The sequence below is a fragment of the Monodelphis domestica genome, chromosome 1 (assembly GCF_027887165.1).
Source record: "Monodelphis domestica isolate mMonDom1 chromosome 1, mMonDom1.pri, whole genome shotgun sequence".
In the NCBI taxonomy this organism is placed as follows: domain Eukaryota; kingdom Metazoa; phylum Chordata; class Mammalia; order Didelphimorphia; family Didelphidae; genus Monodelphis; species Monodelphis domestica.
The window spans coordinates 492,107,627-492,125,316 of NC_077227.1; the positions used below are offsets into that span (position 1 = coordinate 492,107,627).

The 17,690-nt window shown below is 40.4% G+C and overlaps 1 protein-coding gene across 1 annotated transcript; it reads left to right on the forward strand.

The window, feature by feature from the left end:
- Positions 1-5,618: 5,618 nt before the first annotated feature.
- LOC100027145 (piezo-type mechanosensitive ion channel component 2-like) lies at positions 5,619-17,402 on the forward strand. The gene is made up of 6 exons (XM_056817271.1): positions 5,619-5,782; positions 7,035-7,414; positions 8,596-8,862; positions 11,345-11,603; positions 14,481-14,669; positions 17,147-17,402. The coding sequence occupies exons 1-6, from the start codon at positions 5,624-5,626 to the stop codon at positions 17,357-17,359; spliced, it is 1,467 nt and encodes a 488-aa protein (XP_056673249.1). The 5' UTR covers positions 5,619-5,623; the 3' UTR covers positions 17,360-17,402.
- Positions 17,403-17,690: the final 288 nt, after the last annotated feature.

The window sequence follows — 17,690 nt, forward strand, 5'->3', positions numbered from 1 at the left end:
GCAAATTAGATTAGATTATCTAAATTAGTGAGTCTGCATTTAGAAGATTTTTAAAAGTTATTTAACAAAATGTAGTTGCATTGTTTAAAAATGTATAAAATATCCCAAAGTACTCATTAGAGGTGCCCAGGGGACCTGCTTTATTGAATAGATGAGAATGAGTTTTAATTGTCATGTGAGATGAATGTAACTAAAAACAATTCTATTAACTGACTTTTAAAACCTTTAAATCCATTCATTTGATTAAGCCACTCTTTTCTTAAAGGATAAAGGATAATGTAGGCTCCTTGGGGAAGAATCATCCCAAGTTCTAAAGTAGCAGCATCTCATCTAATGAGGATTTACTATATTTGCAGATGATGGGAGCATAACAGAAAATAAAGAAAAGAATTGGTGGCAACCTTGGGTGAAGCATCCTTCTAGTAAGTTGACTGAGGTTCTAATGAGCATAATGGAATATTACATGGGACTAATATAATATCCTTGATCTGATTGTCCCAAGAAAAGGGCAAGGAATGGAGACTTTCCACACTTTAGATAACAAGCTATTTGTGATGATGGATGACAAAGAACCAACCCCCCCCCCCCCACACACACACACATACCCTGCAGGGACTAATTCAATGCACTAGCAACAATCAAGCTCAGTCTAAATGAGGAAAACCAAGAATGCAGACTGGATCTAGATGGGGTTAGCCTCATGACAATGAAATGCCTTATAATATCTCTAAAATAAGATAGATTTCTGGTAGTATTGACTTTTGTTATAAGCCTTCCTGGGATATGTACAAAAAGACAAAGCTATATATTTTTTTGTTCTGTGCAATTATTTTAAGTGATTCAGGATGGAAACTATAGCCTCTTTGAGACTGATAGTGAAGAGGAAGAAGAAGATGTAAATGAAGAAAAAAAGAAAGAAAAATTTCCAGAGCCTAAAACTGCCTTCCAGGTATCTTTGTTGGGTGATGACCCCGAATAATCCAAATATAATTGTCTCATTAAAAATCCAATGGCCCTTGTGCCATACCAGGTGGCCTCAGTGTATACATATCACTGTGTGTAATGGGACCATGAGTTAAATTCAGTATGGCATGCTCAGTGTGGCAAAGGACTTCATTACAAACTTTCATTATGTATTTATTTGTATAAGTTGGGGAATTTCTAAATATGAAGAGAATAACTGTTATTTAAGAGGCCCATAATTCTGGATCTTTGTGTGTGTTTATTTATAATCAGGGCATGAAATTGGAATATGCCTTTTTGGCCTGAGGCAGCCTTCTAGATGTTTGGAAAACATGGTACAATTGGGAAGAAATCCTAGTTTTTCATCAAAGGAGGTCATTGGCCCTTTCCTCTCAGTAAAACTATTTGCCCTGCAACACAGGAACTATGGATCGCATTAATCTATGCAAAATATGGGGGAAATGAAGGCACAAATATGCTCTGGTCTTCTCTACATGAAAAGGAAGTGAGAGTTATCAGGGCGCCATGCACTAAGCTCTAGACCTGGTATAAGGAGCATGTCTGCTCAAGTGTTGGCCATGACGCCTACCAGTCAGGATCTTGATCAAGACATTCTACTTATCTAGGCCACATGGAGTTGATCCATAAAATGTGGATAACCCTTGTACTACCTATTTCTCAGGGCTATGGAGAGAAGTGCCTCATAAACCTTAAAGTACCATAAAAATGTGAATTCTTATCCATTAAAAAAAAAAAGTCTTACCTCAATCCACTACTCTCCTCAAATTTTTGTTTGATCTCTCAAAATTCTCAAAAGAACCATCCAACCTTGATGTTTCCTCTGCCATCTCTCATTTCTTGACTGCACATAATTTGGCTTCCATTCCTACTTTATATGGCTCTCTCTAAAGTCACTACTAACCTCTCACTTCTCATATCTAATGACCATTTCTCTGTTTTCATCCTCTTTGCACTTAGTTAATCAATTAGCATTTTTAACCCTTTCCTTCTATCTTATAATTGATAACAAGTATTAGTTCCAAGGCAGAAGAGTAGCAAGGGTAGGGTAACTGGATTTAAATTGGATTTAAATTTAATATGACTTGCTCAAGGCCACACAGATAAGAAGTGTCTAAAGTCAGATTTGACCCCATGTCCTTCTGATTCCAGGTCTGGCACTCTCTCTACTGAGTCACCTAGTTGATCCAATTTTTTGGCATTGTTGATTATGATCTACTCCTAGATATTCTCTTCTTCATCTTCAATGACATTAAAAAGTCTTACATTGTTTGAAGGAACCAATAATTCTTTTCATTTACTCTTACCTTTAAGCTGCATGGGGCAATTATTGATGTGCTTCCTTCATAAAGTCATGAAGTGGTCTTAGAGTCTATCTAGTTCAACTCCATCATTCTTTCAAAGGAGGAAACTGAACCCTTGAGAAAAGCTCTTAAGTGACTTTTCCAAGGCAAAAATGAGTAATAATTAATGGAGCTGGGATTTAAACCCAGTTCTAACTCCAGATCTAGCATTCTTTTCACTCTACCATGCTGCCTCTTGTTCATTGGATAGTCAGTATAGGGGACACATTTATTTTTCTTAGGTTTTATAATGAATATTTCTGGATTTTATTTGGAACAAGCCACAAAATCACCTAGGGAATTTTAGCTTTAGTTTAATATAGTTTCCAAATATTTGGATAGAACGTGAAATATTTTAAAATTCAGGACCTGCTTCTTATGATAATTTCTTTTCTAAGAGGAAATTACTTGGAACAAATATGACATTGATTTTCCATCTCACTTTATTATTTTCAATTTGTCTGCTTCATATTACTTAAGACTTGACATATAGTTAGAGAGGTTTCTGATTAAATTTTATGACTTATAAAAAAATAGATGAGATTGATGTTGGCTGAAACTGCCAAAGAGAGAAAAGAGTGAAGATTTATTCTCTCTCTCTCTCTCTCTCTCTCTCTCTCTCTCTCTCTCTCTCTCTCTCTCTCTCTCTCCCTCCCCACTCCTTTGCCCCCTTCTCCCTCTCTTTGTTTCTGTAGCTTGCTTATGATGCCTGGGCAAATAATTCCACATCAGCTCTCAGGCTGTGGAAGCATGATGAAATGACATTCAGGAGAGAAGAAAAGATGGAGGAAAGAGAGCAACATTGTCAAAGAGGTATCCAGCCATTCCAGAACAGAGCAGAGAGCTATGTGCTAGCTTTGATGGATCACTGGTCTAAGAGGAACAATTGAAATTGCCCAATTGGCATTTTTAATTTGTGAATTGGCATTAAAGAGAGAGGACTCCAGGAAGGATTGCATCATGATTACATAGTAATTCTAAGGTTTCTTTTATAAGGGCAAAGGAAGAGAGATTATGATAATGTGGGTATCCAAGATAAAGACTGGAGCTTTTCTAAAGGATAGCTTGTTCATCTGAGGCATTTTCAGGGGTATCTGGAGTTTATGAATCTGTCTAACATCATAGTTATAGCTTTGGATTACAAAAGGTATCAGAGAATTATAGTCCTGAAGGGATCTTAGAAATATTTTTAAAATATTATTGATATCATTTATCTTTATATCACCTTCATTTTAAAACACATCCTTCCTCACCCCTTATAAAAATAAATAGGAAAATGAAGCAATTCAGCAAAGCTAACCAACAGGCCAACCACATCTGAGAGTATCTACAGTGTTCCAAATTCCTCACCTTCATTGCTGCAAAGAAAGGAGGGAGTTGTGTTTTCTTATCTCTTGAAAACTTTAGAAATTGGGAATTATGTTGTTTTTAATAAGTCAGATCTTTGCCTCACAAAGTATCCTTCAGTGATAGGCACTTTAGAACAAGTGATAAATGAATGTAAGAATTTGAAAGTTTCCCTCTTTATGTGGTCTGAAACAGAATCAGGGAACTGGGTGCCCAGTTCCTAGTGCAATTCCAAAAATGTTATGTTCATCTAGGACAGAGAATCATTTCTCAGCTACTGGCAACCCTCCATGGCCCAACTCCCCAACAAACATATACCCCTCATATTGCAATATCATTCTTTGGTAATGAAGAATAAAACTGCCAATTCCAAGTGATGTCTATCTTTCTGTAGGGTCAAAGGACAGAAATCTGGAGCACTGTGAAGGTGTTGATGCTGATGTCTCAGAGAAAGAAGATGACAGCTTACATGAACCAGGTACACTGGATATCTATATAAAGTATTAAAGTTGGCCACATAAAGAGACAAAGGGGACTTTAACGGAAGGGTAGCTATCAATGACAAACATTCCTGCTCTACCATTTTGTCCAGGCTCTACCCTGGGTCTGCTTAAAATACATTTTAAAGGGTCAGCTGGGTATCACAGTGGATAGAGTCCCAGGCTTGGAGTTTGGAGGTCCTGGGTTCAAATCTGACTTCTCACACTTAGCAGTGACCCTGAGCAAGTCACTTAATCCCAATGGCCTACCCCTTACCACTCTTCTGACTTATAATCGATTCTAAGACAGAAAGTAAGGGTATAAAATTTTTTTAACAGAATCAGGTGAATTTTTTTGTCTAAGTGTGACAAGGAAATCACTTTAAAAGACTGATATATATCAATTTAAGGTCGCCAAGGAATTCAGCTATGTAATTCCTAAATGAAAACTCAAGTCAGCAGTCAACCTTTTATGGAGTTTAATTACAAACAGGAGGAAGAAAGGTATTAGAGATAGAGGGAGATAAAGGCCCTAGCCCTTAGATAGCTGAGGCAAAGAAAAGAGATCAGTCCCTATCACTCACGTGACCAAAATGGAGAAACAGTCTCAGGGGCCTCCACCTCCAGCTTCCTTCAGAGCAAGCTTCTCAGAGCACAACCTCTCAGAGCAAAACCTCTCCAACCAACCTCCCCTAGTCCTCAGACCCGGCTATCTTTAAGGAAACCATCCAAGTTCCCTCCCCTCAGTTCTCACATCTACCAATCACTGTCCATGTCTTCCCTGTGCCAATGGTGGCTCTACCTTAACCCAGGACTGCCCAGAGGTCTGTGGCTTTGCACATGTCTGTTGAAGGTCATATTCTCAAATAATTAAATCTTGATCCTTTGCTGCAGCCCTTCCTAAATCCTGTTACCCTGAGTAGGGTGGAGATTGGAATAATTAAATTTTGATCTATGCTGCAGCCCTTCCTAAATCCTGTTACCCTGAGTAGGGTGGAGATTGGAATAATTAAATTTTGATCTATGCTGCAGCCCTTTCCATTGTTCAGCAAAAGGTTTCTGTCCTAAAGTAATCTTAAGAAGGGAGGAGGAGGAACCTCCCTTGCCAATGGGGTTCACATTCCAATAGACTATCAGTAAGAAATTTTCCAAGTATGAAATTTCCCAATGGTGAAATTTCCAACATTTATAAGTCTAAGAAATTTTAAGGTTTACATAAGTTCAGAACAGGAGAAACAGAAAATTTAGAAAAGACCTAGTTTTCCTGTCTCCTGAGGTTCACACTGGAAATATTAAGTCTTGGTACCCTGGGAGGTTTTCCTCTTGAATTAGCTGAGCAATGTTCAATTTTGTTTTGACTCTCAGAATGGAAAGTCTATGAAATATATAGCATGAGGGCTCGGTAGCATAAATATTTGGAGGATTGATTTGTTATTCCAGCTTGGTTTTCTCTTCTCCTTCACAGAAATTCTAATGCATAGAATAATCAATATGGTCAAATTTTCATGGGTCTTTGGAAAAGTGCTGCTGCAGGACACCACAGCAGCAGTGCACTCCCTGTACAAAGAGAGCTGGGACATAACTACTGTGTTGAGGATGGAGCGGTGCATGTTACTGAGAGGGCTCTGTAAGGTAAGGGCCATGGAGCTTCAAAGAAGTCACCCTTGAATGATGTCAAGTTCTTTGAATCATTCAGCTCAGCCACATCAGTGGTTAGTCTGGCTAATGATTTATGTCCTTTGTGAGCTCCTCACCAGGGTCTTTGCCACTACTCCCCATGCACAGACTTCTACGTGCTCAGATCAAAAGCTTAACAAAAACGATTCTTCTTCCTGCCAAGTGCAACCAGCAACCTCAGAGAAGTCCTGGAGAGAACAGAGAGGTGTTCCCTTGATGAACTTAGCTTAAAGCATCCTTTCTTCAGGGAAGGGAATGCCCTGATTCTAAAGTGAATTGTTTGGACATCTAAGATATATAGGAATCTTCAGAGGGTTTGATTAAAAAACATTAAATATCTAGTAACAAAAGTCACTGCTAGGGACACAAAGTCAAAAGTGAAATATGAAATCATAGATCCAGAGCTCAAAGGAACTGTATATGTCATCTAGTTCAACCGACTTATTTTATAGATGACGATAATGAAGCCCAGAAGTTTCAGTTACTTGCCTGTGATCATGCAAGGACTAGGTAGCAAAGCTAAGATTAGAGCCCATCTCACTCTAGTTAAATGAGACCCTTCCCTCAAAGTAATTAGAGTCTGTGGGGCGGAGGGAGCAACGACATCGATTCAGATAAATAAAATAATGCAAGGAAGAGAGTGATGGAGCTAAAAGAGAGGTCCAGACAAAGAATCCTAGGACATTAAAAGAAGGAGAGGTCATTTTTTGGTTGGGAAAATCAGAGAAGATTACATGTGGCAGCAAAGCAGTATAGTAGATAGGCACTAAATTTAGAGTCAAATCCTGAGGGCAAATCCTAGCTTAGATCCTTACTAGCTGTGTGACCCTGGGCAAGTCACTTAACTTTCCCCTGCCACAATTTCTTCATTTGAAAAACAGGGGCAATATGGCATCTACCTAACAGATGTGAGAATCAAAGATAATATGTTAATTCTTTTTCAAACCTTAAATGACTATTTACATTTACATTAAATTACTATTTACATCTACAACTGTAGAACATTGTTGTTCTACAGTTAACAACTAGTCTTAACCCTAAAAGAAGATAAAAATTCTGAAGGGTAAAATTGAGAAATTGGTACCTTCATGACATAGGAGATAGCCTTTGGGAATTCATAGAGGGGGGAAATAATGTCTAGTTCCTGTTTGGGGAACCCAAGCCCCACATTTTATTTGAAAAATGAAATTGTAAAATGTCATTGTAGGGAGGCAAGACCACGAAAGAGGACATTTTGAGATTCTACCATTTAAAGCTTCAGGAGAAACAGAAAACAACACCTGTCAAAATAAAGGAAAGAAAGCCAGGAGCAGAAGATCAGGGAAATGCTAGGTTACCTGAGCACCAGCAATTACAGAAGGACAATGCACAGTTACCAGACGAGTCAGAAGAGGAGGTGATTCCTACAGGGGATCCATGTAGAGATAAAGACACCTCAAGTCAGCACTCACCCAGAGAGGAGTTTCAGTTGCAGGCTGGAGAGTGGAAGGACCCTGCCAAGAATGACTTTGAGGACCTGCCATCATCACTGGGCCATCCACCAACTCGAGAAGAGGCACAGTCTCTTGAGGACAGCATGGCACCCAGGTGAAAAGGACTTGATGAAAGTTTTGGGTCTATTAAGGTCAAAATTTTGCTATGCAAACAGTGGAAATCAGAATTTAAAAAAAATCATTTTCAAAGCAGCCTTTTGCTGATATCATCACATTAAACCCACAGCCAAAAAATATTGGCCCCAATGAGCACAAAAATAATTTACCCTAATTACCCTGCAACTTAGTTTTTATAAGATTGATCGCTTGTTTTTATGTTGCCTTCATTTCTGAATATTTACTTTGCCCTCCTCTTCCCAGAAAGCCATTTCATATAATGAAGATTAAAAAAGAAAGAGGGGAGAAATCAGTTCAACAAAACTAACCCAGGCCTCTACCTGGATAGCATATGCAGTATTCTACAACCATAGTCCTGTTTTCTATGTAAAGAAGAGAGGGGAAATGCATTTTCTCACCTCTTCTCTGGGACCAAGTTTGGTTATTATAAATAATTACATTTTCTTGATGTCATTTCCAATTACACTGTAACCTGCTACCTAGTTAAAAAACAACATCACAGATAATCCACGTTCTCTTTTTCCTATAAGATTTAAATGATCCAAATGATCAGAAGGAAATTTTGTTAATAAGAAAATTCTAGAAAATGCTTTGTAGCTTGTCATAGAATATCAGAACTGGAAAGGTCCTTAAAGATAATTACCTTCTAACCCATCCTTTTAGATATAAAGGAACTGAGATTCCAAGGAAATATATGACTTGGCCAAGGTCTCATAATGTTCTGACTTCAAGCCCATCATTTTTCCTCCAATCAATAAGCACTCATTCAGTAAATGTTTACTACATGCCAAGTACTTTGAGCAAAGTAGATCAGGCTTAACAAAGACTTGTCTACTAAAGCTTCTTGGGAGGCTTGCTTTACAGAACAGAAAAGAATGGTTTATTAATAAATTGTGTAAATGAAAATGAATTACCAGAGAACCCTTGTCCTTCTGAATGAGTCAATTCATGCCCTGAATCTTTACACTAACAATTTGTTCAATGAATTCTTTCTTCATAGATTGGATAAATATAAATCTCAGTTCAGCCCCATCCAAATGATTGAAAATCCTTAATGGGGTTTTCTTGATGCTTAAAATTGATCTTATATGAATTTAATGTATTTATTTTCAAAAGTTTTGGTACTTTGTGTTCTGTTTTGACATTTGGGGGACCTAGGAAACTCTCAAAGATGGATGATGACTATGCAAGTGATGATGAGAAAAGCCTGGATGAAGAAGATGAGGGCAAGCCAGACTCAGGACCTGTTTGTCAAGAAGCCAGTACACCCAACAGCAGCTCAGTGCAAACTCAACAAAGAAGCTCCTTATCAGAAACCAAAGACTTGATTACTTCCTTACCAAGTCAGAGGAAGAAAGAGACCACTAGGTTCAAAAGAAAAACCTCTTTCCCATTATTGACAGCTAAAGATTTACTCCTTGAAAGGCAAGATTTCCTTCTTTCCTCCCTCCCTTCTTTCCTCCCTCCCTTCCTCCCTCCCTTTTTTCCTCCCTCCCTTCCTCCCTTCCTCCCTCCCTTCTTTCCTCCCTCCCTTCCTCCCTTCCTCCCTCCCTCCCTCCCTCCCTTCCTTCCTTCCTTCCTTCCTTCCTTCCTTCCTTCCTTCCTTCCTTCCTTCCTTCCTTCCTTCCTTCCTTCCTTCCTTCCTTCCTTCCTTCCTTCCTTCCTTCCTTCCTTCCTTCCTTCCTTCCTTCCTTCCTTCCTTCCTTCCTTCCTTCCTTCCTTCCTTCCTTCCTTCCTTCCTTCCTTTTTGCCTTTCTCCCTTCTTTCCTCCCTCCCTTCTTTCCTCCCTCCCTTCTTTCCTCCCTCCCTTCTTTCCTCCCTCCCTCCCTCCCTCCCTCCCTTCCTTCCTTCCTCCCTCCCTCCCTCCCTCCCTTCCTCCCTCCCTCCCTTCCTTCCTTCCTTCCTTCCTTCCTTCCTTCCTTCCTTCCTTCCTTCCTTCCTTCCTTCCTTCCTTCCTTCCTTCCTTCCTTCCTTCCTTCCTTCCTTCCTTCCTTCCTTCCTTCCTTCCTTCCTTCCTTCCTTCCTTCCTTCCTTTTTGCCTTTCTCCCTTCTTTCCTCCCTTCCTTTTTGCCTTTCTCCCTCCCTTCCTCCCTTCCTTCCTTCCTTCCTCCCTTCCTTCCTTCCTTCCTTTTTGCCTTTCTCCCTTCTTTCCTCCCTCCCTTCTTTCCTCCCTCCCTTCTTTCCTCCCTCCCTCCCTCCCTCCCTTCCTTCCTTCCTTCCTCCCTCCCTCCCTCCCTCCCTCCCTCCCTTCCTTCCTTCCTCCCTCCCTCCCTCCCTCCCTTCCTTCCTTCCTCCCTCCCTCCCCCCCCCCTCCCTCCCTCCCTCCCTTCCTTCCTTCCTTCCTTCCTTCCTTCCTTCCTTCCTTCCTTCCTTCCTTCCTTCCTTCCTTCCTTCCTTCCTTCCTTCCTTCCTTCCTTTTTGCCTTTCTCCCTTTTTTCTTCCCTTCCTCCCTCCCTTCTTTCCTCCCTCCCTTCCTCCCTTCCTTCCTTCCTTCCTTCCTTCCTTCCTTCCTTCCTTCCTTCCTTCCTTCCTTCCTTCCTTCCTTCCTTCCTTCCTTCCTTCCTCCCTCCCTTCTTTCCTCCCTTCCTCCCTCCCTCCCTTCCTTCCTTCCTTCATTCCTTCCTTCCTTCCTTCCTTCCTTCCTTCCTCCCTCCCTTCTTTCCTCCCTTCCTCCCTCCCTCCCTTCCTTCCTTCCTTCCTTCCTTCCTTCCTTCCTTCCTTCCTTCCTTCCTTCCTCCCTCCCTCCCTCCCTCCCTCCCTCCCTCCCTTCCTTTCTTCCTTCCTTCCTTCCTTCCTTCCTTCCTTCCTTCCTTCCTTCCTTCCTTCCTTCCTTCCTTCCTTCCTTCCTTCCTTCCTTCCTTCCTTCCTTCCTTCCTTCCTTCCTTCCTTCCTTCCTTCCTTCCTTTTTCCCTTCTTTTCTTCCTCCCTCTCTCCCTCCTTCCCTCTAGTCCTCCCTTCCTCCTTTCCTAAATGTGATTAGCTGCTTTGATTGAGGGGAGTGCAAATCACTAGATAACACTACTTGACTTAGAGATAAGCTATATGCCCCAGGTAGCTAGAGGCTAGTGAGTCTTTAGAAGAAATTAGTAATGGAGCCTGGATCTTTGATTTCATTGGTTCAGAGAACTCCCAGTGAGGAAACTCCCTCTACCTTCAGAGCTATGAAAGTTAAGTGGTTTTCCCAAGGTCACTTATGTTAACATGTGTCAGAGAAAGGATTCAAACTCAGGATCCTGGCTCTAAGGCCAGTCTTCTATCTGCGATGCCATGCTGCTTCTTGAATAATCAAATATGTACCACAAAAATTTTGAGCAAATAGAATTTTTGTAAATTAAATATTTTAAATACTCTAAGGAGAACTCTATTTAAAGGAAAAGGAATTATTTTAATGAAATGGATAACTACCTCCTGGTTATTAGATTTCATTTTAAAAAAAGATTTTTAGTTTGAAGGTCTTCTTAAACAGGTCTATCTTCATCTGTAGTTATTTATAATTAGAATGGAAAGGGACTTCCCAGATCCTGAGATTAAACATCTTTATTTTACAGACAAGGAGAAATGCCTTATCCAAGATTAGGTAGATAGTAAAGAGAAGAGCTAGGATTTGAACCCCAGTGCCTTTTGCTCCAGATCCAGCCCTCTTTAATGAAAGTAGCTTATACAGTGCTTCAGGTTTTATAGGCTTCCTTACAACATCTCCAAGAGGTAGACAGTGGAAGCATTATTGTTCATATTTCACAGATGAGGTTTGGAAGAGTAGAACCACTTGGCCAAGATCACACAGTAAATGTTGGAGGCAGGATTCAATCCTGAGTCTTCTGCTCTCTCCACTACCCTGTGTCTCCTTTCAAGCAGCTACTGAGGGATGTCTTTGATTTGTTCCAACTGGATTTGTTTTTCCTTTCAGGATGTTTCATGATCCTGAGCTGCAGGAGTCAGACAAGTTCTTTAGGAGCCTCCCTCAACTGGTGAAGCTTACTTTGGAGCTATACAGGCTGATTGAGTCCAAGTCTGAAATGCTCTGTTACTTCATCATCATTCTAAACCACATGGTCTCAGCTTCCATTCTGACACTGGTGCTCCCCATTCTGTGCTTCTTATGGGCTATGCTCTCTGTTCCGAGGCCTCCTAAACGTTTCTGGATGGCTGCTATCTTTTACACAGAGGTAGGACCAATAGATCACCTGTTGATGTTGTGTTGTCCAGTCTTTTCAGTCATGTCTGAGTCTTCATGACCCTATTTGGGGCTTTCTTGGCAAAGATACTGGAGTGGTTTGCCATTTACTTCTGCTGCTCATTTGACAGATGAGGAAATTAAGGTGGAATAGGATGAAGTGACTTGCCCAGGATCAGATAGCTAATAAGTGTCTGAGGTCAGATTTGAACTCAGGAAGTTGTCCCTGACTCCAGGGTCCATACTATAGACTCTAAATGAACATCCTAGTGCAAACACCAACAACATGGATATAGGTTCTGATCAAGGACACAAATAATACCCAACGAAATTGCGTGTCGGCTGCGGGAAGGGTGGAGAAAGGGGAGGGAGGGAAATAATGTGATTCTTGTAACCAAGGAATAATGTCCTAAATTGACTAAATAAATTAATTTTAAAATTGTATAACATTTTAAAATCCTTTTTAGCCGTGGCATTCTTTTTCTTTTTCTTCTTTTTTTGCAACAAAAATCAGCAAATATTTATTATTTGCCTCTTCTTGTAGAGAGTATTGTGGGGAAAGTACTATGGAAAATAGTTTAGTAAAGTTACAATTCCTTCCAGCATGGGCTTGCAATTTAACAATTAGCTGAAGTCCCTTCAGAATGGAATGATAGGATTAGCATCAGAAGCTTGTTCTTAAAAGGATGCTATCATTCCTCCATGATTTTTTTTGAGGTTTCACATATTTTTATGTTGTTAATAGTATAAAACCTTTTTGTCTCACAATATTGCTGAATATACTTCATGATTTTTAAAAATTTTGTTTTTATTATCATGCAAAACCCACTTCCATGCTGGTCATTATTGTAAGAGCAAAATTATACATAACCAAAACCCACAAATAAAACTGTAACTATACTGATGTAAAAGATAGTACATTTTGATTTACATCCATCCAACTCTTAACAGTTCTTTCTCTGGAGGTGGATAGAATTCCCCATCATGTCTTTCAGGATTGTCCCAGATCACTGCATTGTTTTGAGCTGATCATCATCCAATATTGCTGTTACTTTGTACAATGTTCTTTTGGTTCTGCTTATTTCGCTCTGCATCACTTCATGCAGATCTTTCCAGCTTTTTTTCTGAAATCATCTTGATTATCATTTTTTATAGCACAATAGTATTCCATCACCAACATGTACCACAATTTGTTCAGCCATTCCCCAATTGATGGGCATCCCCTCAATTTCCAATTCTTTGTTACCACAAAAAAAGAACTGCAATGAATATTTTTGTAAATCCTTTTCCTTTTTTTTTTTAAGTATCTCTTTGGGATATAGACCCAATAGTATGGCATTACAGGATCAAAGTTATTCACAGTTTTATGGCTCTTTGGGTATAGTTCCAAATTACTCTCCAGAATGGTTGTATCAGTTCACAACTCCACCAATAAAGCATTGGTACCCCAATTTTGCCACATCCCCTCCAACATTGATCACTTTCATTTATGCTATATTGGCCAATCTGATAGGTGTGAGGTGGTACCTCAGCATTGTTTTAATTTTGCATTTCTCCACTCAAGAGTCATTTAGAACATCTTTTCCTATGATTGCTGATTAGCTGTGGTATCCTTTAAGCTGAAAGAAGCATCTTTGGGGCCCAAAACAAGAAGATAGAAAATGAATAAGGAACTCAGAGTTTAGTAAGAGAGATAATCTAAGTATAGAAGTAAATAAAAAACAAGATTGAGTAGAATACGTACCATAAATGTAAAATAGGAGGTCAGACATCAGAGAAGACACTTCTATCTTGGGGAAGACCAGGAAAGACTTCAAGGACAAGGACAAGGTAACATTTGAGCTGGGATATTGAAGGATGGGGCAGATTTCAAATTTCACAGGCAGAAATGAGATGTGAGATTTCAGGTAGAGCAAGATGAATAACACAGTTGGGCTCTGAATAAGTATGGTGGTGACCAGTGGTAGGTGCACATTGGAGTAGCTAGATGATGCTGTGATTACAGCACTGGACCTGGAGTCAGGAAGACCTGAGTTCAAATTTGACCTCAGACACTTACTACCTGTTTTGACTCTGGCCAAGTCACTTGATCTTGTTTGCCTCAGTTTCCTCATCTGTCAGATAAGCTGTAGAAGGAAATTGCAAACCACTCCAGTATTTTGCCAAGAAAATCTCAAATGGAGTCATGGAGAGTGGGACACAAGTGAATAACAACAAAGAGTTGGACATAAGTAAACAACACCAAAGACCAGGGATTGTGCTTTGGGTAACAAAACCACTTTAAAAGCATTTTCAGTATAAAAAGAGGATAGTTCTTTAGGATAACGACCACAAGAAATGCTTTAGTTGTGGGATTGTGGGCTGAGAGAATGTTGGAATTTGGCTACTATTTGGGAACTATGTCAAACCTGTTAACAGGCAATAAATACTAGAAAAAATTTAGAAGCAGACTTTTAGAGTTGAAAGGAACCTCATCATCTAGTCCAAATCACACACACAAAAAGAAAAGAATAATCATCTCAACGGAATTTTAAAGGGTTGAACAAAATCATAGGATTTTTATTTAGAGGTGGAAGGGTTCTTAGAGTTTGTCTAGTTCAACCTGACCATTTTACAGACGATGACCATGAGGCCCAAAGAGAGGAAGAAACATGCCCAGGGTCACTTCCCTTCTCCTAGATAGACTTTAGCACTGTCACTCAGTGGTATCCAGAGAGTCTGGCATGGTGTGCTATTTTTTTCTCTTACTCTTATTTCTACAGATAATCCCCCTCAGGGAAATCTCTGGTCTAAGAAAGACTAATTTTATACTTAATGAATACTTTCAGCTGGTTCTGTGTGTTCTCTCCCTTCCCTTCTCTCTCTTTAGGCAGCAGTAGTGGTCAAATATTTCTCACAGTTTGGATTTTTGCCCTGGACCACAAAGCTCTATGCTGGTATACATGGAGAAAAGCCATTTGCTCTGCCAAATATAGTCGGGATCGAAAAGAAGAGTGGTTATGCCCACTATGACCTTGTGCAACTGCTGGCTTTGTTCTATCATCGGTCAATCCTGAAGGTAAATCTTGAAGAGGGTGTGTTGTTTTTTTGAAGTGGCTTTAATTCACTTTATCATTTCCTAGTAATTCTTGCTTTTTAGGTCTTTCTTTTTTTAATGAAGGAAAAATTAATTAATTAATTAATGAAGGAAAACTTAATTAGTTAAATTTCACAGTTCTCACATGTAATGGGCTTAAATCAGTGTCCCCATATTCCAAAGGAGAAAGCGGTTTGCCTTGCCCAAAGGCCCTGGGGGTTGATGCTTCAGTGCCCTTGAATTTCTGACTCCTGGTCAGGATGCCTGCCTGACCTGCAGGCACTAGTATTTTTCACTGGTGTGTAGGTGTGTCTTAAAGGCAGTTTTAAATCAGGTTTGGTTCTGGAACTTTTTAATTTTAATTTTTAACTGTATCCTATAATCCCATTGGGCTTGGTGCCAGGAATCCTTAGGAAACCAAATTTCCTCCAAAGCTCATTTCAGTGAGCTTTCTTCCCAGGGATGAACACTCACAGTTCTGAGCTTAAGACAAGAAGTAAATATGAAGAAATTCCTACCTTTCCTTTTTCCTTTACCTTTCTTCTTCAGATATCCTTCAGAACATACAACCTCTATCTTTCCCAGCCATAGGAAGAAACTAGAGATTTTTGCACCTGAGGAATGAATTAGAAACCATGCCAGAGCAAGCAAGCAGAATGAGAGGTGTTCCCTTTTGGGGGAAGAAGTGGACACTACCATAGGGGTCCCAGAAGCTTCCCATCCCCCTCAACCTCTAAAGGAAGCAAGCCTTACTGTCTCTCTTGGGAGTTTCCTATTTAATCATTCTTGTCTTGGGAGTCAGAGAGTTGGTCTCTAAGCCATGAAGTCCTGGGTTCAAATCTTGCCTCTGACACATCCTAGCCTTATGACCCTGGGCCAATTTCTTAACGACTTAGTACTCTAATTGACTAGGACTACTCGTGGTAGGGTAGCTTCTATGTCTGCAGAAGGAGTTTTCATAAATTAAATCACAGATGTGTTCTCTCTCTCTCCCCTTTTAACCTCATATATATGAGGTAGACATTATTCTCATTTAATGGATGTTTTTCTATAATAGTTAATCCTAGGGAGAGGGACTAGGATGGGAATGGGATGGAGATGAGGGATAGGAACCAGATTTGTGATTTCAATGGCAGAGACCATGCATGGCCCAGATTAGTGTCAGAGCAGGGACAGAAATCCACTTCTAACTTTATTGGTTGCAAGGGCTAGGCAATAGGGGTCAAGTGACTTATTGAGGGTCATGCAGTGAGGAATGATCTGGGGCTAGATCTGAACTCAAGACCTCCCATCTCTGGGCCTGACTCTCAATCCACTGAGCTGCCCAGCTGCTTCTAGAATCCACTTCTGACTCCCGCACCATTGCTCTTTGCCAGGCTGATGAAATTTATATGACTTTGAGGATTTAAAAAGGAAAAGGTTTCAAGGAAGAAACCAGCCCTGACAATGGTGGAGGCAGAGGCATTCCCAGAAAGGCATGGCCTCCCAGTAGGATCTCAGGGGCTAGATCCCTTTTCTGAATTGCCCTGTTCCAAAGCCCTTGCACCCCACTTAAGGTCTACTTCCAGGGTCATTCATTCACTCACTCACTCATCCATTCATTCAATAAAATTTATTAAGCACCTAGTATGTGCCAGGCACTGTCTTAAGTGTGGAGGATACAAAAAGAGATAAAAGATAGTCTCTGCCTTTGAGGAACTTACAATCTAACTGGGGAGACAAAATATCTCTTATATACAAAGCAGAAAATGGGAAATAATTAAAAGAGGAAAAGCACTGGAATTAAGAGGGGTTAGGGAAGATTAGCTGCTTTGGTTCTTCTTTTTTTTAATACTACCTTTCTGTCTTAGTAAGGACAGGGGCAAGGGCTAGATTTGAATCAAGGTCCTCCTGATTCCAGGTCAGTAGCTCTATCCACTGTGCCACCAGGCAGCTAGGATTTTAGTTGAGACTCTAAGGAAGCCATTCCATCAGATTCAAGCCTGGGGAAGCACTTCCTCATCTCCTGGACAACCAGGACCCTGTCCCTCATGGAGCTTGGAAGTTCTCCTGATGCCTGTTTCCTTCCCCCACCAGATGGTGGCAGTCTGCCATATTTCAATCCATTCTTCCTGCCTACCTTCTGGGATTTTGATGTCCTTTATAACCCTACACATCCATTTTTAGTTGAGCAGAAATTATGTGGCAGGGATAGAGCTGGGAATGGGTGTTGTGAGAGGAGTACCACAGCTCCCATTCTGGGATTCATGGGTTGTTTTCTCAGGGGATTCCTTTGACCTCTGTCTCCCCAGACCCTGAAGGAGTGTATTAGGCTCCTTACCATTCTTCCATAAGATGTTTCTCTTCTCTCCCTTTGCTTGTAAGGGCATAGTGGTCTATTTTCAGCTCAGAGGAGAGGAAGGAGAGGAAGATCAGCAAAATATATCCTTAAGAGTTTTTCCTATTTCTCTCCAATCCAGAATCTGGGACTATGGGATGAGCCATCTTCTGACCATGCTAACTTCCAAGAAATGAAAAAGATTAGAAAGTCCAAGAATCGACAGAGCAGCAAAAGACCAAGGGATTTTCCCCAGGGTTGGCATGAAGAGCCTCAATCTCTTCCTCAGCCTGCCCCTTCCCTATGGACTTTCTGGAGAAAGAGACAAACACCTTTGGGTCAAGGTGGGCTTTGAGGGAAAAAAAAGAGGATTCATAATAAATCTTAAGCTTCATATTTTCACCCATAATTCTGCAAACCTCATTCATTGTAGAGGCTTTGTTAGCAGACTCTGTGTGGCTTCCTCACTACCGATGCCTCAGTTCCTTTCCTCCTTTCTTTCTCTTCCTCCTTTTTTTGGTTACTTTTTTCTATTAGCCTCTTTAAGAAATAGCTAATAGAAGGAATTCTGGATAAGGACTCAAAAGACCTGGGAACCCAAGATTATATATTTAGAGATGGAAGAGATCTTAGGGGACGGAGATGCCAGTCTTCTAATTATATAGATATTATAAAACTGAGATTCC

Excerpts from the sequence above, each read along its gene's own strand:
- LOC100027145 (XM_056817271.1), top strand. The coding sequence starts at position 5,624 with ATGCATAGAATAATCAATATGGTCAAATTTTCATGGGTCTTTGGAAAA. Across the intron at positions 5,783-7,034 it reads TACTGAGAGGGCTCTGTAAG|GGAGGCAAGACCACGAAAGA; the intron begins GTAAGGGCCATG and ends ATGTCATTGTAG. Across the intron at positions 14,670-17,146 it reads ATCATCGGTCAATCCTGAAG|AATCTGGGACTATGGGATGA; the intron begins GTAAATCTTGAA and ends TCTCCAATCCAG.